The sequence below is a fragment of the Leptonychotes weddellii genome, chromosome 6 (genome assembly GCF_054177405.1).
Source record: "Leptonychotes weddellii isolate Sample4059 chromosome 6, ASM5417740v2, whole genome shotgun sequence".
Lineage (NCBI taxonomy): Eukaryota > Metazoa > Chordata > Mammalia > Carnivora > Phocidae > Leptonychotes > Leptonychotes weddellii.
In genome coordinates this window covers 46890643-46916437 of record NC_138374.1, presented here as the reverse complement: position 1 = coordinate 46916437, position 25795 = coordinate 46890643, and the positions used below count along the sequence as shown (strand labels likewise).

Genomic DNA, 25795 nt, shown 5'->3' with positions numbered 1-25795 from the left:
AACTGGTTTGTTAGAGGTAATAGTTTGACCTGCGCTAAAAGACTCTTGAAGTAATTGAAGCCTTTACTATAAATTTGAAAATTTTCTAGCTCCATGCAGAATGAAGGTGGAGATTTTATACATATACGTATACATATTTGTGCCTCTCACCCAAATACTTCAGAGAGCACATTTTTCTAGGCTGGGGCTTAACAATAAATGTGCAGTACCAATTCTGATACATGTATACCTTTCCTTTAAAGAACTTATATGCAAACATTTTTCAGGAACCCTTTCTAGGAGCTATTTATCAAAACTGCTATGATAATAACTTTGTCCTAATGAGTCCCAGTCTCTGTTTAGGGAATAATCGATAAACTACAAATTAATGTTGCATAATTCACATTCCAATGCACATGTAATTATTTTGAGATGAGGCAAACTCTATGCATTTAATTTACAGCTGTAATTAAGTAAACTCATTTGATACTAATTAGGTGAGCCTAAAAGGATCATAGGTTCGTATATTTAATTATCAAAGTACAATCAGCAACTAGTTTTTGAAAAGCTTTCCTGTCTTGAGCTCAGCACTGAGCTTTGGCCACACTACAATTTTATCTTCTTGGACCTTCAGCATATTAAAATGCATTATGAATAATGGAGAATCTACTTGGTGAATTAGCTTTTTTGATCATTATGTTTGTAATTTAACATCTGAAAAAAATGGGCTTAAGAATACACAAGTTCGGAGGGTGCCTGGGTGGCTCAGTTGGTTAAGCGACTGCCTTCGGCTCAGGTCATGATCCTGGAGTCCCAGGATCGAGTCCCGCATTGGGCTCCCTGCTCGGCGGGGAGCCTGCTTCTCCCTCTGACCCTCCCCCCTCTCATGTGCTCTCTGTCTCTCTCATTCTCTCTGTCTCAAATAAATAAATAAAATCTTTAAAAAAAAAAAAAGAATACACAAGTTCTATATCTGACAAAACTGTCAAGTCAGAAGTGAAGGAAAGATTAAGACATTTCCAGTTAAACAAAAGCTAAAAGAGTTCAGTACTAAGAATTCGGTTCTCATAGACCTGCCCTATGAGAAATACTGAAGGGAATTCTTCAGGCTGAAATGAACAGAAGCTGGACCATACCCATATGAAGACAGAAAGAGCTCCAGCAAAGGTAACCATGATGGTAAATGTAATAGCCAGTATTAATGTATTTTTGGTTTGTAACTCTTTTATTTCATACATGATTTAAAAGACAGATACATTGTATAGTAATTATAAATATATGTTAATTGGCACACATGTGTAAAGATGTAATTTATAACAACACCAGAAGCAAGGAAGAAACTGTATGGGAAGAAAGGTTTTGTATGCTATTGAAGCTAAGTTGGTATCAATTCAGACTAGATTGTTATATATTTAGGAAGTTAGTTGTAATCCCCATAGTATCTGCTAAGAAAATATCTAATGAATACAGAAGTTTTCTCTCTTTTGTTAAAATACTATATAAAAATTAGGGGCACCTGTGTAACTCAGTCTGTTGAGCATCCAATTCTTGATTTTGGCTCAGGTTGTGATCTCAGGGTTATGGGATCAAGCCCCACATCAGGCTCCACACTGAGCGTGGAACCTACTTAAGATTCTCTCTCCTTCTCCCTCTGCCCCTCCCTACTCATGCTTTCTCTCTCTCTCTCTCTCTCAAAAAAAATAGTATATAAAAATTAGTTTATTAGAAAATGTACTTGATTGCTAGCTTAGAAGTCTTCTAAATTCTACTGGCTGTCACTGTGTATTTATTGAGTACCTAAAATAATGGGCTTTCTTCTAGCTTTCTTTTTTTTTCAAGATTTTATTTATTTATTTATTTATTTGAGAGAGAGTGAAAGAGATCACAGAGGGAGGAGCAGACCCCCCACTGAGCAGGGAGCCCGACACGGGGCTCCATCCCAGGACCCTAAGATGGTGACCTGAGCTGAAGGCAGTTGCTTAAAGGACTGAGCCACCCAGGTGCTCCTCTTCTACCTTTCAATTGTTGTCCCCATTTCTTCCCACTTAATTCATAAATGTATAATCAAGAAAGAAGGGTTATCTGATATCTGGAGTGGCTTCCTAGTGTTGGAATATGCTAGATAAAATGTTCACATTCTCTGAGGAACAGGAAAGCTTGTGCTCATGATTCCCTAAAGGGATAAAAGTTGTGTCTATCTCCATGCGTTTAAAACCAAGATAACTGGCTGTGAGGAGTAGAAGCCACCTGTGTGGTCAACTGTATGTTCCCTTCGCTCTCAAAGTATTTAGGGTATTGCCATCATCATCAGAAAATGTGGACCTTACCCTCAGACACTCAAATTCTAGACTTTTAGAATGAGTTAACCAGAACATTGAGTTTTTTTCCCTTTCCTTATCAGCAGCCATTATAGTGAATCAAAAACTAATTGCTGATACTTTCATTGTATATTACAGCTCACATAGAACATTTACCTAAATATTATCTAAAATGAAGTATTAAAATAGATGAACAAATGAGGCACCTGAGTGGCTCAGTCGGTTAAACATGCTACTTTGGTTTCGGCTCAGGTCATAATCTCAGGGTCATGAGATCAAGCACTGCATCGGGGTCCACACTGGGCGTGGAACCTGCTTGAGATTCTTTCTCTCTCTCTCCCTCTGCCCCTCCACCCCTGCTCACGCTTGCTTGTTCTCTCTCTCTTTCTCTCTCTCCATCCCTCCCTCACTCAAAGAAAAAAAAAGAATGAATAAATGGGTATCTGACCTGTAAGGCTGTTGTTGCTTCTTTTACTTCTTTGGTTGTACAAGACTGTCTTTTCAAAGAATTAACTAGCACACCACAAATTTCTTCTGTCCAGATGTAACCAACATTAAAACTTCACATTCCACACAATTAATGACACCAGCCTTGCTGCACTGAATTCTATAGCTTGACCAATTTGTATATTGTCTCTGGGTCATCTGAGGAAGTAGAAATAGTATTGTCATCTATGAATAGGCCAAGTCTAGCAGGTGCCGTTTACATAGACTAGAGTATAAATAGCTATGTGACATAATCACTATACAATGTGGTGTTAATAAATTGAATTGTCTGCCACCTTCTTCCAGTCTGAGAAACAAAGATACTGATTCTTTTATTGTTTGATGGAAGAACTGTTGGTAGTTCAAAATAACTGGCAAAGTGTAAAGACTTGACACCTAACAGCTTCTCTTCTCTCTGAGGGTGAGAATTATTTGGTGACTTGAGAAGACATTTAAAATGATACTTTGGGGAGGGAAATGGAAGCACCAGCTAAGGTCATTAGTAGGACCAATTCTGAGAGGAATTGCAGTAATTGGCATAGTGTTTGGATGACAAACACCAGCCTGTTTTGACACAGGGTCTTTATCATTTTAATAAATAGGGCTATGCCATTCTTCTTAATCTACTGATAGGCCTGAGTATGAGCCTTAAACTATTCCTGCAACTTTTTAAAAATCTGATGTTGCAACTTCTGTTCATAAGGAATGAGAAGTACAACCAACCTTTAAAAGCATTGTAAAATATGGTACTTGAGAGGGTTTTTTTAACAGGTAATTAACCATACGTTTACACATTTTAATCTACTTTTAAGTGCAAGAGAGATTGGCAAATGACTCAATAAAGAAAAGTATTCTGTTTAAATTGGGTAGAATGGTTGTTTACTGGTGTTTATTGCTATACTGCAAGTAGTCAAGTTATCTGTGATTCCAGTTTAGTTTATTGGACGATAGATAGTACTCATAACTTTTATCCATGTTTGTCAGGGCACCCATTGAAATTGACCTCATACTTTGGGGAACTTTTGCTTTATTGTACAGTATAAATATTTTAAAAACATTTTTCCTCCAACATAAATCTATGACATTACCTTGAAGCATTATCATCCCTGCAAACCAGATTGCACTAAAACATCAGTGATATTTCAGCATTGCTTTCTTGCTCTAAGATTTCTTCTAATCTATAAAAAGAAAAAAGGAGACACTGGTCCTGTCATATCTGATGCAGCTTTTCCTTTGTAAACTTCATAAACATTTGCCATTGCCACCGTCAATAATTCAAACAGAAATCTTACTGATGGGAAGTCCGTGATTAGAAGTAGTGGCATCAATCGCTTTTTCTTTAATAAAAGAGAACAACTTTGCATATGCATATCGTTTTGAAAATCTTCACTATTGTACTCAGAAGGAAATACATGACATTAAGAAGGGGTACATTTAGAATATCAATAATGTCCTATATCCTCCTACTGCAGTGATTAGGACTAAACCACACAAAAAAAATTTAAGAAAGCCATTGATGTTTGATCACTCAGTGTTTTTCATAACCATGATGCCTTGGTCCAAATTATGTAACAAATGCCTATTCCTATTCTAGTTTTAACAGCCTACGATTTCTTTATAAGGAAGGATCACATACATACAGATGTTGGTTGGACTTATATGGTATTTTCATGAGGTGAACCCCACCCTTGTTACTGTGATCCATTTGATTTATCCAATCTAAGAGTTAACTCCAAGTCCCTTTATCAGAACCTTCTATCTTTAAACAGGATCTGAACTTAGGTTTATTGAATCATAAAAATGTCTTCATTTCTTAATGATGGAAAGCAACTTGCTTGAAGGTGCCAATCATATTTTTTTATTATTTCTCCAGGATGTGTTCAGCACAGTTAGATCTGGAAAGATTTTTAGGACAAGTTACACAAGGTTGAATTTATTCACTATTGAAATAGTGTATTACCCTCTGATTTTCAGGTACTTGTATGATTTCTTTTCATTCAAGCATTTAGAATGCTAGATTAAATCCTAATAACTCTAAAAAACAGGATCATGGACAACTAGAACCTTTAGTTTACTTGGTTTACTAAACTAACCTAGAGAAATATGTTATAATTAGATACCACTTACTCAAAAATCATTCAGAAAATACATCATGAGTTCATACTCTACTACATGAAAAAGAGACCAGTCTTCAGGAAGTTAAGATCTAGTTGAAAATAATCATCTCTAATAAATGTTTATTGAGCACCTACTGCATACTGGGACTATGATTAAGTCATGATTCCTACCCACAAGGAGCTCATACTTCAGTAGAGAAAAATGCTTGTACATAAGTAAAACTATAAATATGATAAGTCCTTTCTTAGAGATATGTGAAGGTTATAAATGATGGCATAAAAGAGGAAGCCGTTAGCTCTGCTTCTAAGCAGGACCCTGAGAAGTCAGGGACTGCGTCCAGGAAACTTACCTGGGATTTGGAACTAGTAGTGAAAGATGATTTGAGCAGTAAAGCAGGTATATATGTACATAGGTATAAAAAAAAGCATGACACATTTGAAAAATTATGAGCATGACAGAGAAACAATCACAGCTCAGGAAATGGCGAAAGATAAGGTTTAAACAGTAGGCTAGATTTATGTCCTAGAGTTAAGACTTCAATAGAAAACCATCAAAGGGTTTGTAACAGAATAGCATGATCAGATTTGTACTCATGAAAAAATCAGTCTGTTCATTCAACAAATGTTTACTGAGCACCTGTAATGCACAAAGCATAGTTCTGGGTACTAAAGATCATCAGACAAATTGCCTTTCCTGTAGCCCTTCTTACCTAAGTAGCCAGGGTTTGTGCCATGAGCCCTAGCTCCTTCCCTGGGCACAGCTGACTGAATCAGGGCTAGGAATCTCAACAAGGTTAGGCAGTCTATAGGTGGCCAGTGACATATGAGCTAAGCCACAGAGGAAACCAGTTTTTATAGATACGAGAATGAAGCACGTGCATAGAAAAAAGCAGAGAGAGAACAGTTTGAATGAACTGCTTTATGTAAGGTTAAAGAGATGTGCTTTATGTAGCGAACGTATTAAAGGTATCAGAAACCTTGGAAGGGAGGGAGGGAGGGAGGCAGACACCAAACAAAGGGGAAATAAGGTTTTAAAGCAGTAATTCCATTTATCATTGTTTTCTTGGTCATTTTTCTTACGGATTTTTTTTAAGATTTATTTATTTACTTGAGAGAGAGAGAGAGCATGAATGGGGGGAGGGGCAGAGGGAGAGAATCTTCATGCAGAGGCCCGGCTGAGCATGGAGCCCATTGCAGACCTCGATCTCACGACGCATAAGGTCATGACCTGAGCTGAAACCAAGAGTCGATGCTTAACCAACTAAGCCACCCAGGCACCCCCTTAGTCACTTTTCTGTGGAAAACTATTTTCATATTCTAAACAAACACTCTTCTACTCTCTTACCTGTCTATATTCAGACTGAAGATTTTAACTGACATTTACTAGAAACACTTGTAGGAAATTCAAAGAAAACATGAACAAACTGGGAGGCTTTACTACAAACAATGATAGTGTTCCATATCAAAACCATGTCTTCAGGGGCGCCTGGGTGGCTCAGTCGTTGAGCATCTGCCTTCGGCTCAGGTCATGATCCCAGGGTCCTGGGATCGAGTCCCGCATCGGGCTCCCTGCTCTGCGGGAAGCCTGCTTCTCCCTCTCCCACTCCCCCCTGCTTGTGTTCTCTCTCTCGCTGTCTCTCTCTCTGTCAAATAAATAAATAAAATCTTAAAAAAAAACAAAAACAAATAACCATGTCCTCAGTAGCAGCAGTTTTAAGTGTGATCTCAATCCCCTATACCCAAGAGTCTTATTTTAAGATTAATAATATTCTTGTCCATTTATTCATTAAATGCTTACTATGTCTAGTAAGCTTTTATCTAAGTGCTCTACATGTATTAACTGATTTAGTCTCACAGAAACACTATGAGATAATTACTGTTATTGTCCCTATTTTGCACATGAGAATATTGAGGCATAGAGTTTGACTTGGTTATGAGCTAGTAAATGGGAATTTACTAGTAATTGGGAATATAAACCCAAGCAGTCTGACTTATATTCTTAATACAATATTATACTGCCTCTGTTCCCTGTGGAGTATTTATCTACTTAATTTGGTCAAATTTAGTTATCAGTACAGGAGTTAGAACAGGAATTTAAATGTCAATTAACTGCTGTATACTGCTTAATCAAAATCTTGTTTTTTTTCCATGATCACCCTTTTTTCAGAAAAAAAAAAATGATAGCAGTGTTACTCAAATGGTAACTTTGGAATCCCGTTTTATTCTCTCATATTTTTTTTTTTGTCCCAAAGTCCTTTGCCGCAGTACCCTAAAGCGGTTGACAACCTCTGTGAGCCTCAATGTCTTCATTTATAAAGTCAGGTCAGTACTACCTAACTCATGGGATTGCATTGAGAAATACATGATATGAAGTATGTAAAGCACTTGGTGCACAGTTAGCACTTCAATGTCACTTTGCTAGCTCAAAAACTGCAATTGCATCCCATTGTTTGATGTATTAAATCTAAACATCTGTCTTCCTAGAGATGGCTGGACCCCACCCATCTTGCATTATTTCTTTCCTTATCTAACATATAAACTTATTTCTTTCTCTCTGCCTCCTGGGATATATATACCTTTATTTCCTCTCCTCTTCACTATCCACATCTGCAAGACCTAGCTTAAGTTAGGTCTTCTCCATGAAGCCATCTCCACTTAATTAAACTCACATTGTTTCTTTCCTTCTTTGAACTCCTGTTGCAGTTATAATAAATATTATGTTGTATGATACTTTACAAATTCTTTCACATATGCTAGATTTCTCTTTCTGTCTAGATTATAAATTATTTCAGAAGACAGATGATGTCTTAATATTTCTCCTGTATCTCCCCCAAAGGATCTAGCAGAGTATAAGGAGCTCATGGCAAGTGCTCAACAAATATTTGTTACCTGGTTGAAGAAAATAAGCTCCTAAGAACACCTTATAAATTTATGTATCAATATATACCGATATGTATTACATTTACACATACAAACACATAAATGAGAGGGTGAAAAACATAGCCTCTGCATTCTCTATAACCTCTACAGAGAAATCCTAAGCAGCAAAATCTTCATGTTGTGATACACAGAAATGGCCAAGAGTATTAAATCATATCTAAGAATTAAAAAAAAATTGTATAGGGCTTTTTATTTGAAAGGGTGCTTTCATAATGTTAATACTTAATCCATATAAGAATCACAGAAAATAGCTAGAACCAGTATTCTTATTTTCCTTTTTTTTTTTTTTTAAGATTTATTTATTTATTTGAGAGAGAGCAAGCATGTGTGCAAGTGCGGGGCGGGGCAGAGGTAGAGAGAGAATCTCAAGGAGACTCCTGGCTGAGCACAGAGCCCAACACAGGGCTCAATCTCATGACCCTGAGATCATGACCTGAGCCGAAATCAAGAGTCCCATGCTTAGCCAACTAAGCCACCCAGGTACTCCTCTCATTTCTAAGTATAATAAAACTGAGGGTAAGTTACATAGTGACTTTTGCAAGGTCTTAAAAAGTAGCATCATTGACTCTACTCCCAACCCCCACCATTCTGTCCATTCTGTATAAGGCTGCCAGATAATCTTTTTATTTTTTTTATTTTTAATTTTTTAAAGATTTTATTTACTTATTTGACAGAGAGAGACACACAGAGAGAGGGAACACAAGCAGGGGGAGTAGGAGAGGGAGAAGCAGGCTTCCTGCTGAGCAGGGAGCCGGATGCGGTGCTCGATCCCAGGACCCTGGGATCATGACCTGAGCCGAAGGCAGACACTTAACGACTGAGCCATCCAGGCACCCAGATAATCTTTTTAAATCAAAGATAGGATCATGTCAGTCCCCTGTTTAAAACCTTACAATGGGGGTGCCTGGGTGGTACAGACAGTTAAGTGTCAACTCTTGGTTTCAGTTCAGGTCGTGATCTCAGGATCATGATCTCAGCGTCCTGAGATCAAGCCCCCGCATCAGGCTCTGCACTCAGCACGGAGTCTGCCTGAGACTTTCTCACCCTTTCCCTCTGCCCCTTCCTCCCTACCCCATCGTGCTTCCACACATGTGCTCCCTCTCTCAAAATAAATAAATCTGTGAAAAAAATTAAAACCTTCCAATGGTTTCCTGTTTTACATAGAATGAAATTCTATCAATGCCCCCCCCACACACATACACACATACTTGATCTCCCCACACTCACTACACTGTAGTTACAGTGGCCTTCTTAACCTTAAACAGGCTTAGTTCATCAAGCTTGTTGCTAGCCCAGAGCCTCTGCTCTTGTATATTCTGCCCCTGGATTTCCCATGGCTGGCTCCTTCTTGCTATTTAAGTCTCAATTCAAACATCACCTCCTCAGCAAAGAAGTAGCACCCATCTAAATTAATTCGCCTCCCTAGTCATACTTCATCACATCATCCTGTTTTATTTTCTTTGTGGCATTTATTATTATCTCAAATTATCTTGTTCATTTTTGTTGTTGTTGTTACTTGTATACTGTCTATCCTCACTAGAATGTAGGTCTCATGAGAGCAGGGTTTTTGTCTGTCCTAGTCACATCTGTATTCTCAGTCTCTGAGTGCCTGACACATGATAAGCTCTTAATAAGCATTTGTTGAATAAAGTAGCTGAACCAAAACCAGACTAAAACCATGGGTCTTTTGAGTCCTAATCCAGTGTTCCTCCAACCATTCCATTTATCCTGCCTTTCATGAAAGCACTTACACCTTTGGAGCTACAATAAGAATTGATGTTCAGAATAATGACATTAACATGTGCTGTAGGATTTTCTATTATCAAAGAAATTTTCTTTCAGTTCAATAAACTAAACTAATTAAAGCAGGGATGTCATGGTATATTATTATATTAATACATTTAGAAAGATTTCTAACTAAAAAGACTTTCTGCTTTTTCTTTAGTTAACCAGAAAATTAAATTAACCCAGAGCTCTTCATTCCCCAAAAGTCCTTGTTAATTAGGATTGTTCTATAAATCTCTATTATTAGTAGAATTTGTCATCTGTTTCATTACCCTGTTTATTAGGGCAGTCTGAGCAGGGTGTCTTTGCTCATATCCTGGTATGTGTATCCTAATGAAAAGAAAAGCATTTCCTGGATTCTCACTTTTTTCCTATTCTTTGACACAGGCATATTTCATGCTTTTTGTATAACAGTTTGGTTTTCTTATGTCAGTTCCCTATAAAAAGTAGGAATGAAATTATTGACTTGGCTTTTAAGTAAAATAATTAAACTTAGGGTCTATTTAAAATAAAAGCATTAGTGCCTTGCAACATTGTGTGTAATAACAGAAGACTGAAAACAACCTAAAAGTCCATCAATAAAGGACTGCTTAAATAAATTATAGTATATCCATACAATGGACTATTACCTAGCGATAAAAACGCAAACGTTCTCTGCTTACCAACATAGAAAGATTTCCGAGTGAAAAAACAAGTTCCAGAGCAGCCTGCATAAATGGATACTTTTTTGTTTAAGAATAAAAAGTGAGGGGTGCCTGGGTAGCTCAATCTGTTAGGCCTCTGACTCTGGTTTGACTCTTGGTGTTGGCTCTGGTCATGATCTTGCAGTTGTGGGATCGAGCCCCACATCCAGCTCTACGCTTAACACAGAGTCTGCTTCAGATTCTCTCTCCCTCTCCCTCCTGCTCACTCACTCTTTCTCTCTCTCTAATAAATAAATAATATCTTCAAAAAAAAAGAATAAAAAAGAAAAAAATAAGAATGTGTTTTCTTGTATATGCATAGAGAAATTCTGGAAGGCTATACAGAAAAGCAGTTAACAGTGATAATCAGATTGGAAAGCAGTAGGATTAGAAACTGGTTGAATAGGAGATAAGAAGTGAGAAAGAACTTTTTTATAGGCTACCTTTTAATATTTGTATTTTTTAACTATATGTGTGCATTACCTATTCAAAACGTTAAATTAAAAACAAGCAAATACAACTAAAAGCAATTTGTGATTCTGGACTGGATCCTGTAGTTAATGGGAAAAAACTGTAAAAGACACTAGGACAACTAACAAAATTGGAATATGGAATATAGATTGGATAAAATTAAAATATTAAGTTTTTAAATTTATCAACTGTATCATGGTTACCTAAAAGAATATCTATTTCTTAGAAATACACACTGTATTATTAAGAAGTAAAGGGAATGATATAAGCAACTTACACTCAAATGGCTTAAAAGAATTAATAATAATTAATATGTACATATATATGGAAGGATTGATAAAAAATTGTGACAAAATGTTAAAAACTGGTAAATCTGGATAAATGTTATATAGGAGTTCTCTGTATTTTTCATCAAACTTTCCTGTTAGTTTAAAATTATGTCCGGGGCGCCTGGGTGGCTCAGTCGTTAAGCGTCTGCCTTCGGCTCAGGTCCTGATCCCAGGGTCCTGGGATCGAGCCCCTCATCGGGCTCCCTGCTCCGTGGGAAGCCTGCTTCTCTCTCTCCCACTGCCCCCTGCTTGTGTTCCCTCTTTCGCTGTGTCTCTCTGTCCAATAAATAAATAAAATCTTTTTTAAATTAAAAAATAAATAAATAAAATAATATTATGCCCAAATAAAAGGTTAAAAAAAAATGAACCAAGCAAACAAAAGCATTTATACTCTGGAAATTACCTCATTATAAGGAATGGCCAAGGTAGAGGCGCCTCTTTTAAGAATCTCAAGAGTTCCAGTTTTTACCTAGTCCTACTTTTCACTTGGTGGTGAAGATTTTGCCATCACTTTTCTATCTTTTCCAAGCCTGGTGATGCTCAGTCAGAAGCTGTGGCAGAGTGACTACAGTCTACCTTGAGGTTGAAAATACCTCGTCCTGCTCTCTATCTTCAACCGTTATATCTTTCCTACAATTTAGAGGTGATGTCAAAAAAAGCAGTGATGAAACATGGCACTTTAAAATATCTTGAACAAAATTTTCTAAGGATATTAATTATCATGGGGTTATAGGTATACAGTGCTAAAACATATAGTTAATTTAGTAGCGGTAAAGCTACAGAAGCATTTAATCTAGTTGTTTGGCATTGAGTGACTGAATTTTTTATCATTTTTTCAGTTAGATATTGTATGAACTTACTATTTCTACCATAATTGACTTAGTATTATAGGCGTGTGAAGATGTTTTGATTCTAGACAGACTGCCCTTCTAGGTTAGGTAGTGAAGCTTATATCAAAGTGAAGAGTAAATTATTTGCTTATATAAACTGGCCAGAGAATGTCTGATTTTTATTATTTTGTATTTTAAGTAAGCTAAATTTCATTGTTCTTGATGAAGGTGCCTTGCGGATCTTATCTAATAAATGATACCAAGCAAATCTGGTATCAACTGAATTGTTCTTTTTTCTTTCCTGTCTACTCAAGGAAGCTTATGATTTTGTGGTTTTACAGAAATCTGGAAAATAGGAATAATAATTATTACCAATCCTTTTCCTTCTCACTTTACAAAAGTTTGGAAAGATTTGAGAAAGAGTGGCTCTTAAGACTTTTTTTTTTTTTTTTTTTTTTTAAGGTATAAAAAATCATATAGGGTTCCTGGCTGGCTTAGTTGATGCAGCATGCAACTCTTGCTCTCTGGGTTATGAGTTCAAGCCCCATGTTGAGTGTAGAGATTACTTAAAAATAAAATCTTTAACAACAAAAAAGGTCATTAGCTGTAAAAAAAACACTAATTCTTTTTATTAGTAATTCCATATAGTATTAGAAATATTCTCCCATGTATTATACACTTTACTTTTTAAAAACTTTTTATCTGAGTATAGTTGACACAGTGTTACATAGTTTCAGGTGTACAACAGAGTGATTCCACAGCTCTATATTATGCTATGCTCACCACAAATGTAGCTGCCATCTGTCACCATACAACGCTATTCCAGTACCATGGACTGTATTCACAATAGCCAAGATATGAAAGCAACCCAAGTGTCCAATGATAGATGAATGGATAAGGAACACATGGAATATGATGAAGCCATAAAAAGAATGAGATCTTGCCATTTGCAACAACATAGATGGACCTAGAGGGTATTGTGCTAAGTGAAATAAGTCAGAGAAAGAAAGAGAAGTATCATATGATTTCAGTTATATGTGAAATCTAAAAACAAAACAAATGAATAAAAAAACAAAAAGCAGGATCAGAGTTACAAGTACAGAGGACAAACTGATGGTTGCCAGAGGGGAGGGAGATGGGGGGATTAGCAAAGTGGATGAAAGGGAATAGGACATACAGGCTTCCAGTTATGGAATGAATTAATCACAGGAATAAAAGGCTCTAACTTGTCTTAAGCTCTTATTTAGAAGCGTTTGATCAGAACTGACAGTGTCATTTTTCTACAACTAATACAGAAAGCTATTTTAGCTACTTCTTCCCGTAGCTACTCCAGCCCCATTTTACACCTAAGAAAACTAAGTCCACATGAGTCCTGTGAGTGTCCTGGGCCTCACAGGCTGAATAATGTTCATGCCTATAAGTGTATCTTAAGATTTAGTGAGGTATTTCATATGTTCATTCAATACATAGTCTAGAAGGCTGTGGAATAGGTCATGCTGGTGAAGTTAGTTGTGTGGGGTATTTTTTTTAAGATTTACTTATTTATTTGAAAGAGAGAGTGGGGGGGGCAGAGGGAAAGAATCTCAAGCAGACTCCATGCTGAGTGCAGAGACTGAGGACATGGGGCTGGATCTCACAACCCTGAGATCATGACCTGAGCCAACATCAAGAGTCAGATGCTTGACCAACTGAGCCACCCAGGCGCCCCATGTGTTGGGGGTTTTTAAATAGCTCTCTAAATTAACTTAGATCATTTCATTTCAAAAAATCAGAATGTTCCAAACATAATTGAACTTAAATATTACTGAACATTGTTTAATCCTTCAATAATTTAGAACACATTTCAGGATCTTGCAAATTTTCAGGGTCATTATTTTGAAGGGAGCTCTCATAATATAACTCTAGATACAGAAGATAATAGAGACTGGACTATGTAACAATTTATGACAGCTCTTTTGCAGTCTTGATATTCTTATATATTTATTTGCATTAATGAGTAGAAAAGGTTAAAAATAATTCTTTGTATTACAAGAAATTGAACTTCTATGTCACTTAAGGATAAAACATCTCACGGATATAAACATATATCCAGAAAACTGCATTCATTTAGAATTTTCAGTAGTTTAAACCAAGAAGTCATGATTCTCAAGAGCAAAGTTCCACGTAATCTCTTCCATTTTGAATTAGGTTCTATTCATAAATAAAGATTTACCCAACCAAAAATCCATGACTTTTTCTAACAAAGAACTCAAGGAATTATATCTAATTATGGCTTACTTACCATTTATATGTAATTATTTTTCAAATCTGTAATCCAGTAATTAATTCTTATATTAACACTTACATTACCTAAAGTGTTTTATAGACATATTTTATTATTACATAATGAAACCCTATTATAAATGGTAATAGCATTATTAACCTAGCTCATTTTACTTATTTAGTGGCTGTTTGTTCTGACTTTATAGTTGTTAATTCTCTTTATAGTATGACTTGTACTTGGAAGTAATAAAATCAGATTTCTTTATAAATATTTATGGTATAGTCCTTTTTCCTAAATCAGACTGTAGCCCTTTCCTAATTATTTCTAGTAAAGTCTGCTTGCTTTTTTTTTTTTCCGCCTGTGTAGCAGTGTGTACTGCATACTCCCTAGAAAATTTAATCCTGGATATTTATGCCTTAACTTCCAATTAATCAAAATCCTGCTAACTACCATGTAGGTCCTGGTGTTAAAAAGTGTGGAAAGTTAGTTACTTAAAGAGTTTAAATAGATGCTTCTGATATGGAGTCTTTTAGCATCTACAGTCATATGGGCAAAAGGGATCACTAAGTGAAGAATCCTCTTCTTGAATATCAATCTTTCCAGTAGGATTTTTTTTTCATTATCGTATCTGTGCTTATCTCTTGTTGAAAGTATCCATTAGTACCAGATAACAGAAGACAGACAGAATATGCTTTTTGAGATTCTTGGGTTCTTTATTAAGACCCTAAGGTGCTCAGTATCTCCTTTTCTGTCTCTCTTGATCTTAGGTGAGACTGAAGTTTACAAGTTTTTGGCCACATCTGTCCCCATAAGGGATGCAAATTTGTGATTTCAGAAGTTCCAGCCACCAATAAAAAGCACTGTCCAATCTTTTGCAGATGTCCTCTGGGCTAAATTTCATCACAAATAACTCCATTCCACTGGCATGTGCCAAGTTTAAAGTACTGTATTAGGTTACTTTATAGTCAAAACAATCAAGCCCTAGTCCAGACTGCTATAAGACAAGAATCCATTGCACTGTCCCTTTTGTTCTACCTAGCTTTCCCTTTTGTTAGTTGCCAGTTTAAAGGAAATAGCGACTCCTTTGTTAAAAGTAACCAGATTCGGTTATTTGTAATAAGCCAAGTAAAATCAGTAATTCTTAACATTGGCATGAAGAATTATAACAGAATAGTAGTTATGTTGTTATCATACCATTGTGATTTTCTGTAGAGAAACACCCAAGACTCTTTATTTATATATTTTAAATTTACAGCTCTTTAACTGTATCCAAGATTTCACTGCCAAGAATGCAGTCAGGCTTGAAGCTTTATTAGAGATCCATGATCCAGTCCTTACAAATCTTCCTTTCACTCGTAGTTTCTGTTCACGTATTTATACTGTCCAAAAAGGTACTGCTGTGGTTTACAGTCATTCCCAAAATATGTGACCTACCTAGGTGTAACTCTAACAAAACACAGTATCTGTATGCTGAAAATTACTCAAAAAAAAGCATTGTGTACAGATGACTTTGCCTTGGTTCCCAAGTACTCATGTGGAGAATATGGAACTCATGTTGTCTCTCTCTTTGAATGATGAATGGTGCAGGAGCTTCAGACTTTACTAGGTGAGTTTCCGTATTGAGTGTTACAAAGAGAAGTCAGTCTGCATTCTTTGGCTCTACTTGCAGAAAGTGAAGTCACTGCTTTTGCTGTCTTGGATCAAAACCAGAAAGAAATTGTTGATACCAATGGAGCTGGAGATGCATTTGTTGGAGGTACAGATTCATTTATTTCATACTTATAATTTAAACATTTCCTTTAACCCTTGCCTCTACTACATAGCCAAGATTTATGAATTTGATGATTTCTTCTTTTAGATAATTAACTCCTAATGTTCTTTCCATATGCTACTATCGCTGTGAGTATTATGAGGGTATTTTACTATTGGAAAAATACTTATTTGGGGCTCAAAGATAATTTGCTATTGTGCTGTACCCCAGTCATTTTCACAAGATTAATTGTGTCTGCGAGAATATTGCATAAACAAGCTGTATCAAGTACAGTATATAGTATATTCTTAGGCCTTCAGGCTTAAATGTTAACATATTATGTTCTTCAAAACAAGTTGTGGTGAATATTAACTAAGGATGATGTCTGTGGATTATATCATTTGATTAAAACATCTGTTTCTAAGACAATAGTTAAATGTTCATAAATGTACTTTAGGAAGGGTTAAATTTTTGTCTGGTTCAGGCTTAGTAAGAACTGGCACAATTTATAAGGACTAAGTCATTTTTGGAATGAGTACTCAAAAATAAGATGAAGACAATTGGGAGATTCTTAGCTTGATGAATTAGATTGATCTAAAATCTGTTTCAAAAGTTCTTTTGATATGTCTAAACCCCTTCTAGTTAAGTGTAATTAAGCTAGACGGTGGTCTCTAGAAAACTTTAGATTCCTGAATGATAATCCAGAAGAGTCTCTCTTGATCTCTCTTTATTTCTTATAACATCAAGCTGAACAAGGAACAAAGGCAAATAGAATTGACCCTTGTCCTCCTTTCCTGGGAAGATAATTTGAATCATGGGAAATTTAAATTATGTGATGGTTTTAACATAGTATTGTTTCAAATATAGATATTCTTTTGTTTTAATGCTCTTTTTCACCAAGATAAATTTTTCGTATTTTCTTCTTTGAAATTTCATGCCTACTTTTCAATGAGCTGTTAACCAGTAGACTCATAGCATGCCCCATGCCTTATTCTTTGGAAAGAGTACATACCACAGATAGCATTCTACTCTACTGTCATGCTTGTATCTTTTGTGTCTTTGCTCTGAAAGGCTTCCTCATTGATTAGCTATTTTTCCTATGCCATATTTCCTCAGAGCTATAAAGTCATGTAGGCTAAAAATCTCTTATCCAGAATTGGGCTAAATTCTATAATACATTAAGGAAACACTATGGATTTCTTGTGTAAAATTGGTTAAACCAGGAATCTTAGTACATAACCTGTAAACTTATCCATTGTGTGTGCATTATTTAAGTACTTTAAATATTTAAAACAGTAAGTATTCTATTTTTTTTTAATATTTAGTAGGGCACATTGTGAGGCCATCATAAATATGATGGTGACCTAATTAGTCACTACCTTGGGTCCTGGGCCACCTAGCCCTGCAAAAACAGACTCCTTGACGAACACCTAACTACCTATAATGTTTCCAGTACTAGGTAAGAATATACGGACTTTCTGAGGGAGAGAGAAGTCATTCTTAAGGTACTGAAGTAGGAACAGCTAGGTACCCATTTGTGTTGTGGTAAGGATAATAAATGAACTACCTCACCAAAGCACCTGGGCTCTCTGTTACAGGATTATCAGCCTCTTTTTTATCTCACTCTATCTGCCTATGTATTTATTGTTGGGGTACAGTGAAGTAAGTAGTAAGGGAAGAGTATGGAACAGGGAGCCACAAACTTTTTTTGTAAAGGGTCAGATAGTGAATATTTTAAGTTTGCAAGTCCTATACAAGCTGCATTGCATATTATTCTTGTGTTTGTGTGCTTGCTTGCTTTTTGTTTTTGTTTTTTTTATAATATTCTAAAAATGTAAAAACCTTTTGTAGCTCTCCACTTATACAGGAACAGGCCACAGGCTGGATTTGGCCCTCAGGCTCTAATTTGTCAACCCCTTGTGTAATATGTTGGCAGCTTCCTCACTTTATTCACTTTCATCATACCCTGGATCCAAACACTGGGTTTCACTACATGCTGTTGAAATCACTATAGAGAAAGTGGAAGGCAGGCTGACACTAGGCAGGACTTTACTGGTAGCCATTTTTCTCACTTTAACCCTACTCTGAGTAGGATAATCAGATCCTGAAAGACTGAGTCATGCAATGACATGAACACTCTAATGTCATTTTAGCATTGAAATACTTATGTTGGCATGTTTAGCACATTCTGTGTAAGTCAAACTGTACAGTATAGCAATAGATAGCATTTATACAGCACTTACTAGCCAGTAAGCACCTTAAGCATTTTACATATATTAACTCATTTCATGTTCATAAAAGCTCACTGAAGCAGGGCTTTTTTTTTTTTTTTTTTTTTAAGATTTATTTATTTATTTGGGAGAGAGAGTGAGCACACGTGCACGAGCAGGGGGAGGGCCAAAAGGAGAGGGAGAGAAGCAGACTCCACTGAGCCCGAGCCCAAAGCAGGGCTCAATCTCATGACCCTGAGATCACAACCTGAGTCGAAATCAAGAGTTGGACTCAACCTACTGAGCCACCCAGGAGACCCTGCAATAGGTTATTAATAACTCCACTTTCCTGATGAGGAAACTGAGACACAGAGGGGTTAGGTAACTTGCACAAAGTCTCATAGCTAGAGAGTACAAGAGCCAAGATTCGACCCAGGCAGCCTGGTTCCAGAGTCGTGCTCTTAGTGCACTATATTGCTTTTCTAAACTTTTAGGGAAATCTCATCATTAGGACTGAGAGCCACAGACCAGCCTTACTAACAAAAGCTGGATTTTGCCAAAGAGAATCTTTCTATTATCTGAATAGATGATTTCATGTATTGAACAGGAGCTTTTGTTATCTGATAGGATTCTGAGGACTCTAGGGTAAGATGGTTGCAGAAAAAAAAGAGAAAGTGAAAGGAAAGATAATTGAAGGACTATAGTCCCTGGTGAGTTTGAACCAGGAGCTTTTTGCTAAGCAGTAGAATTGATTGCACTACAGAGATACAGAAAGACAGATCATAAACTTGCTGGGTCAGCATGGAATCTAAATACAAGGAGTTACAGGAATCAACCATTTACTAGCACCAGGCTAATGCATTCCATCTTACAATAGAGATGGTCTTATCAGTAGGAAATACTAAAAAATCCATTGGTTAAAAACCCCAACTTCCATCTCTATGCTAGGGAAAGCCTTTCTACTAGGATTGGAAATACTCCAGCTATTGAAACATACTTCTCTACCTCGAACATGAATGGAGAGGCAATGGCAACTTTTGCATTTACTATGTAGTTTCTTTTTCTTTGCTCTATTTTATTGCCTTATTAACATATCTCCTCTCTGACTGACACATTCTGTCTTTAGATAGATAATATATTCCTCCTATTACCTTTAAGTTTTGCTGGCTTAAGGGTATTTCTGTCTTTTGTGACTTTGCATAACTATATTCCAGTCCCAATTTCAAGCTCTTGGATAAAGCATCACTTCATCTACCATGTGCTACTTACATATCCCAGTACCAGAGTGCCATGTGTCCTTATTAGCCACATAAGAGATATACAACTAGAGTACATCATAGATTTTCATGTATAATTTTAAAATGAGTATCCCACATGTACATAAATTAAATTCATAGTTCCATCTCAGGGGTTCAGTAACAGTGACAATTCCCTCTAGCCTCTACAAGCATGCCTCCTGTTCTATTTGGAGAGCTTAAGCACTCTGTAACATTTGCCCTTTATTTGTCCGTAACCAGGCCTGATGGAACTACCCTTTTCACATGCTCCCTCAAAAGCCCAAGTGGTACGATTGTACCCTTGGAAATGGAGACAATTCTATAATCTCTAAGTGTGATTTCCTAATTTCCCAGGTCAGGAGAAAATTTCTTCCTGTTGTCCTGCTGTGCTTTGTCACAGCAGGTCTGCCTTTTCATTTGGAACCCTCTTTGTCACTGCCATAGTAACAAATGGAAACATTGAGAACATTTTGTGACAGGCACTGTCATTGTTCCTGGTGAAATCTCTTCCCCTGTGTCTTCCCAGTAAATGAAACTGAGAAGAAAAATCATAACAAATAACATGAAAGAGGACCTAATCAATATGTTCCCAGTGGGCTGTCAATACCAGCCTGTGTTAATCTAATATGATTTAGTTGTATGTTTTATGGCAGCTGTAGGAATATGGACTAGACCTACAAATCATCTTTAGACTAAAAGTGAGTACGCCTTTGACAGATTATACCCAAGCACATATATATAGCTCTCAGATAAAAGACTGAAGACCTCACCCAAGGACCAACATTCTTAGGATTAAAAAAGCTTCGTTAAATGTGGTTAAGAGCCATATATAGCTTAGAGCAGTTTCTTTTGAATGACAGTAAAGTAAGTGTGCTACCTCTAATACTTTTTAAGTTTCTCATGACAGGTTTAGCAGGGAAAATATATTACCCTAAAAGATAATACCTATAGCATACACATGACTATTAAAGCCACTTAGTAATCCCAATGTAAATAATTATCCTAGTTCCCATCTAATAAAAAGAAGCATTAATTTTACTTTCTAATTCATTTTCAAAAAATTTTTTGGTTAAGAAAAAAAGATTTAAGTTTCTAAAACAAGGATGCTATTTCCTTCTCATGTAGCACATGGCTGTACTTTGGAGAGTCGTGGGGATTCTCTAAATTATCTTTGTATTTTCTAGTCTCACCTTGTTTGTTTGTTCCCAAACATGTGTAGCTTACTCTCCCATTCTTCTTCTTTTTTTTTAATTTTAAAGATTTTACTTATTTATTTGACAGAGAGAGAACAAGCAGGGGGAGTGGCAGGCAGAGGCAGAGGGAGAAGCAGGCTCCCCAAAGAGCAGGGGGAGCCTGATGCGGGCTCGATCCCAGGACCCTGGGATCATGACCTGAGCTGAAGGCAGTCGCTTAACCAACTGAGCCACCCAGGTGCCCCTCTCCCATTCTTCTTAATTGCTGCTACATTGTGCTCTGCAAAGACGTGGTGCAGAATTCTTGTGTTTTTCTTTTTTATTCTGCACCACCACCTTTCTTAGCTGTCCAACTCAGAAAACTAGAAAATAACTTAAATATGTTATTTCTCACACTAATTCACTCAAAAATCAGAACTTTCATAGGACCTTTGTATGCAGAGAATTTATTTGATGGGGACCAAGATGAGAACTGCATACTCTTACCCATCCCACACCCACACCCAAGGAAACAATACCTTTCCCTGTCTGTTAACAATAATACTGGTCCCTGTCTTAAGTAGGACATCTTTGGTATTTGATTTCTTAAGCAGCAATTTTCCTTAAAACCATCAAATGAGGTATGAAATTGACTTCATCATTAGGAATATGAAATTCATAACAGATAGCAGCTCAAATTCATGGAAGTGGAGGGGAGATTCACACCTTGCACACTCATAGAAGACTTCATGACATGCTATTCTAGTGTTAACATCCAGACATTTAGAAAAGCTGATGTGGGACCAGGAACAAATTTCAAGAACATTGCCTAAGATTATTTAAGCCTTTGTTGGTTAAAAGAGGTAAAGATGCTTCTCAAGCCATGACAAAAAAGAGAAATAACTTTAGTTCACATGGAATACTGGATGATTTTAAGTTGTAAAGTCTGGAATCTCTCACAAGCATGAATGTTTCCTCAAAGATCTAGTATCCTGGATGGCCTTCACCTCGAAGCAATTATAAATAGATAATGGCATTCAAAGGACTTTGTCTTCTGGAAGTTTGGATACGACAAAGATAGTCTGAGCCATGAAGACTATCCGACCCTGAAGCTCAAATATGAACCTAAGTTTCCTATATTTGAAGATTACTAAGAAATGTTTATTCCAAGAAAACAATGTTGATGTTTACAAGATTGTATTTAGTGGCAGAGGACCAGAGGAAATGTCTTAAGCAAAGTTAATTTTCTTAAAACTGTGACATGGCAAAATATATGTGTATCAGCTTCCTGCCTTAGAATATTTGTGAGTCAAATGGAACCCACTTAAATTCATTAGTGGCCCCAGCTGCTATTACATGGATTTGGTCAGTTTTATCCACCCTTATCTGTCTGATTCATATAACATGTATTAGTTGTATAATTAATAAACTACCCCCAAAACTTTTTGACCTAAAACAACAACCATTTACTTAGCTCCACAAATCTGTTCATCGGCAACTGGGCCTAGGCTCAGCTGGATAGTTCCTCTAGTCTCAGAGGTACAAGAGATTAAGTATGCCCAAAATCACAGTGAAAACCTGGATTCAAACTCAGAGTTTGACCCCAGAGTTCTTACCCCTAATTATTTTGTTATACTCTGCTCTATTAGTATATCATTTTATCTTCCCCTCCAAGGGAGGAGAAATAACGAAAATGGTTTTCTAAGCACTAATCCATAGACTGATGCCTATCTATGATATGACCTAACAGATTTTATCAGCCAATACCAAGATGAAAAAAGGTAGGAGCAATATAGTAAGTTTTCATGAAGCTAAATGTATTCAGTTTTAAATCTTGTCTCATTTATGTTTGAATTTGGTACAATGTACCTTTTATTGACTTTGTAATTAATAAAATCAAAATAAATAAAATCAGGTTCATAGTGCTGATACATAGCCTGGCCAACCCAGGGACCTAACGGAAGTTTTATTCATGGTAAATAAGTCATTAGAAACAACTTGCCAAACTTCTTATATGAAAATTTGTATAAAACATAACCTCTGATATTGTAAAGCTATTTACCATCAGTAGGTCTGAATAAAACAAAAATTAGCTACACAATTACTAAATTTACAACTATTCTCACTTCAGATATATGAATTCCCAAATCTATGGTATGAACACAGGCTCTTAATTTATTTTTCATTTAATTATCCAGTTAACATTGACATTTTATAGAGATGAGATACGTTTATTTCTAGTCTATGAAATAAATGGCAGATTAAAAACCAGTTTCTTTCATCAAATGCTCTTAAAATTTTAGAACCACCCTGCTTTGAGAACTTGTCATTTGATCAAATAACAATTTTTCAGTTGAGTTAAATAATAACAATATTAGTTATCTTGCTTATGAATTAGGACATATATAAGCTCACATAAATAAGCTTGTTATCGGGCGCCTGGGTGGCTCAGTTGGTTAAGCGACTGCCTTCAGCTCGGGTCATGATCCCAGGGTCCTGGGATCGAGTCCCGCATCGGGCTCCCTGCTCTGCGGGGAGCCTGCTTCTCCCTCTCCCACTCCCCCTGCTTGTGTTCCCTCTCTCGCTGTGTCTCTCTCTGTCAAATAAATAAATAAAATCTTTAAAAAAATAAAATAAAATAAGCTTGTTATCATCTCCTTATTCTAGCAGGTATGACCTTGTCCTGATGAGTCTTTTTGCTTTTAACTATATACTTAATATGTTAGTGCTGAAAGGGAATACTTTTTTTTAAGGATTTTATTTATTTATTTGTCAGAGAGAGAGCACAAGCAGGGGGAGCAGCAGACAGAGGGAGAAGCAGACTCCCCACTGAGCAAGGAGGCAGATGCGAGGCTCAGTCCCAGGACCCCGGGTCATGACCTGAGCTAAAGGCAGACACTTAACTGACTGAGCCATTCCCTCTAAATCACATTTTCTGGTTTTCAGGTTTTTAAACTGTTTTCAGTCGTGAAACTATGTTCATTTGAGGTCTTATCGGAATCAGAATGAAATGAGATTAAAGAAATCCTCATTTGGCCTTACCTACATTTTATTTGGTGGCTCATAAAATAACTACCTGGAATAAGTCAATGTTGGGTGTGAAAACCATGATCTGTTCAGAAGTCCCCATTTGATGGATGAGGAAAGTGAGTCCCAAAGAAAAGGAGTTAATTGCGAATATGCAATATTAGGAGCCAGATCTCCTGACTTGTTAATTCATGGTCCAGTAATTATACATGTTAATAACCCAAATGAAAGTTGTCTGTTGAGCAGTCTGTTATATAGGCCTCTTGGAAATATAGAAGTCAAGAGTCAATATCCCAAATGGATAGAAGCCTTTGATGTACTTTTTCTTGGCATGTGGGTATCCAAGATGTTTGACTTCAACTTATAAACAGAAGCATATGCCACACTTTTGTTTTGGGAACCACATCAAGAGATCACACATTAGGTTGAAAATTCAAATTCTAACCTGATCTTGTACATTTTTGTTTCATGAGGAGGAATGATCTTTAAAGCAGTATTTTGAAAGGGGTTGGGGCAGAAGGGCAACTTACCTATACGAGTAAAACGTACTGTTTCGTGGTCCTCTTCAGGGTCTTTCCTGAATTGGGGGCATTTAAAAGTTTTTGGGTTTGGAGTTTTTTTTAATTTGCATGCAGTATCCCATGCCATTTTAACAGAATCTAACAGGTTTCCATTTTCAGTCACCAGAAAAAGGAAATAAGTTATCCTCATAGTTATAGCACTGGCCACTTGCCTATATGTTTTACCGTGCTGCTCAGTTGCTCACTTTGTATGGGAGGATGTGTGGTGCTGAGCTATTGCAAAGGAGCCTTTGCTCTGAATTAACTTCCTGTCCGTGTCAGTCCCTGCACCATCTGACACCACTTAGGCTTTGGTTTTCATTATGCAAATACCTACTAAGTCAGACCTTACCCTAGCAGGCAAAGTAGCTTTTTAAGTTATTTCAAAATGTAATGTTTGTTGACTTTCTTTTCCCAGAAAAATCTGTGTTTTCTAGCATATGGATCATAACTTGTTACTTGAGTTCATGACTAGTTGGTAGTCAACATGAAGTCAAAGCATAACAAAACAAAATTTTACTAACTAGGCCACATAGAAAATGAAAGAAAAAAACTTTACATGCAGAGCACTTTTCCGCTGGGGGAAACCATTGCTTTGTCACATCTGGGTAGTCTAAGCTAGCCAAATTGAAGTGGGAATTTCCTGCCAGATGTTAGTCCTTTGAGCAACCTGTGAACATTGAAAAGAGGGTATGAGAGCTCTTGTTTGGTAGCGCTATTGCCACTGTAGAAGCTTGCTCCTAATAGGTAGCAGACATTTTTATGTACTACTAGTCAGGAGGTTGTGTGGCCTGTCTAAAGCTAGCACTGTTTGGTCTTGTTAAATACATAAATATAGGAGTTCTAATTTGGAAAGTACAACATCAGGTCTCAAAGATATTATAACAAGAGAATACTACACGGCAATGACCTCCCAAACATAGATGACAAAAGTTTTGTTTAATTAATAAAAAGAAGGTAAGACTGAGCCACCAGGTACTCCAGATAACTTGAATAAGGTCATTTTACAGAGTCACCGATGACCAAAATAAACCTCTAAATATGAAGGAAAATAAAGTAGCTGAAATGGCAGGGAAAATACCAAATATTTACATCAGCTTCCTGTTCCAGATGCACATGGGAATTAGGAAGCAAAAATTTCATTCAGAAGAGTTGTGCACAAAAAGTAGAAATGCTTTTATCCAACTGAAACAAGAAACGTTTTTAAGGGGAAAAAAAAAGACTTTCCACATGATCTCACTGTTTTTGTCATCCTCTGTAAAGGAAAATATTGACATTTACCAGACTGTTTGCTCCAGCTTTCTGATCTCCTGCAGTTTATTTTTATAACAACCTTATCGATGGCCCTCTTACCCAGCTCTCTAGGTTTAACTGAGTTGAGTCGATTTGTTACCACAGCTTCAAGTAGCTGTTACAGAACAAGCAAGACATCCTAATAAAGCTGTAAATGTGTTTACTCAAACAGAGTATTGATTTAACTTGGAGAGGGAGAAACCGGTGCTTAGCACAGTGTCAGGGTGGATGAATTTCACTGCAGCTTTTCATTGTCATCTGTCATGGTTGTGAAACACTAAGTAAAGCCATCAGAGGATAATTAG

The 25795-nt window shown here is 36.6% G+C and overlaps 1 protein-coding gene across 5 annotated transcripts in view; it reads left to right on the top strand.

The window, feature by feature from the left end:
- ADK (adenosine kinase) overlaps window positions 1-25795 on the top strand; it is a 488918-nt gene that overhangs the window by 437133 nt on the left and 25990 nt on the right. For 4 of the 5 annotated variants that reach the window (XM_081822966.1, XM_006733456.3, XM_081822965.1 and 1 more), the window contains one exon: window positions 15871-15957. The exons of the other annotated variant lie outside the window; for it this stretch is intronic. In XM_081822966.1, coding sequence (XP_081679092.1) covers window positions 15871-15957 — 87 coding nt within the window. The remainder of the gene's footprint in view (window positions 1-15870; window positions 15958-25795) is intronic. 5 annotated transcript variants of the gene reach the window in all.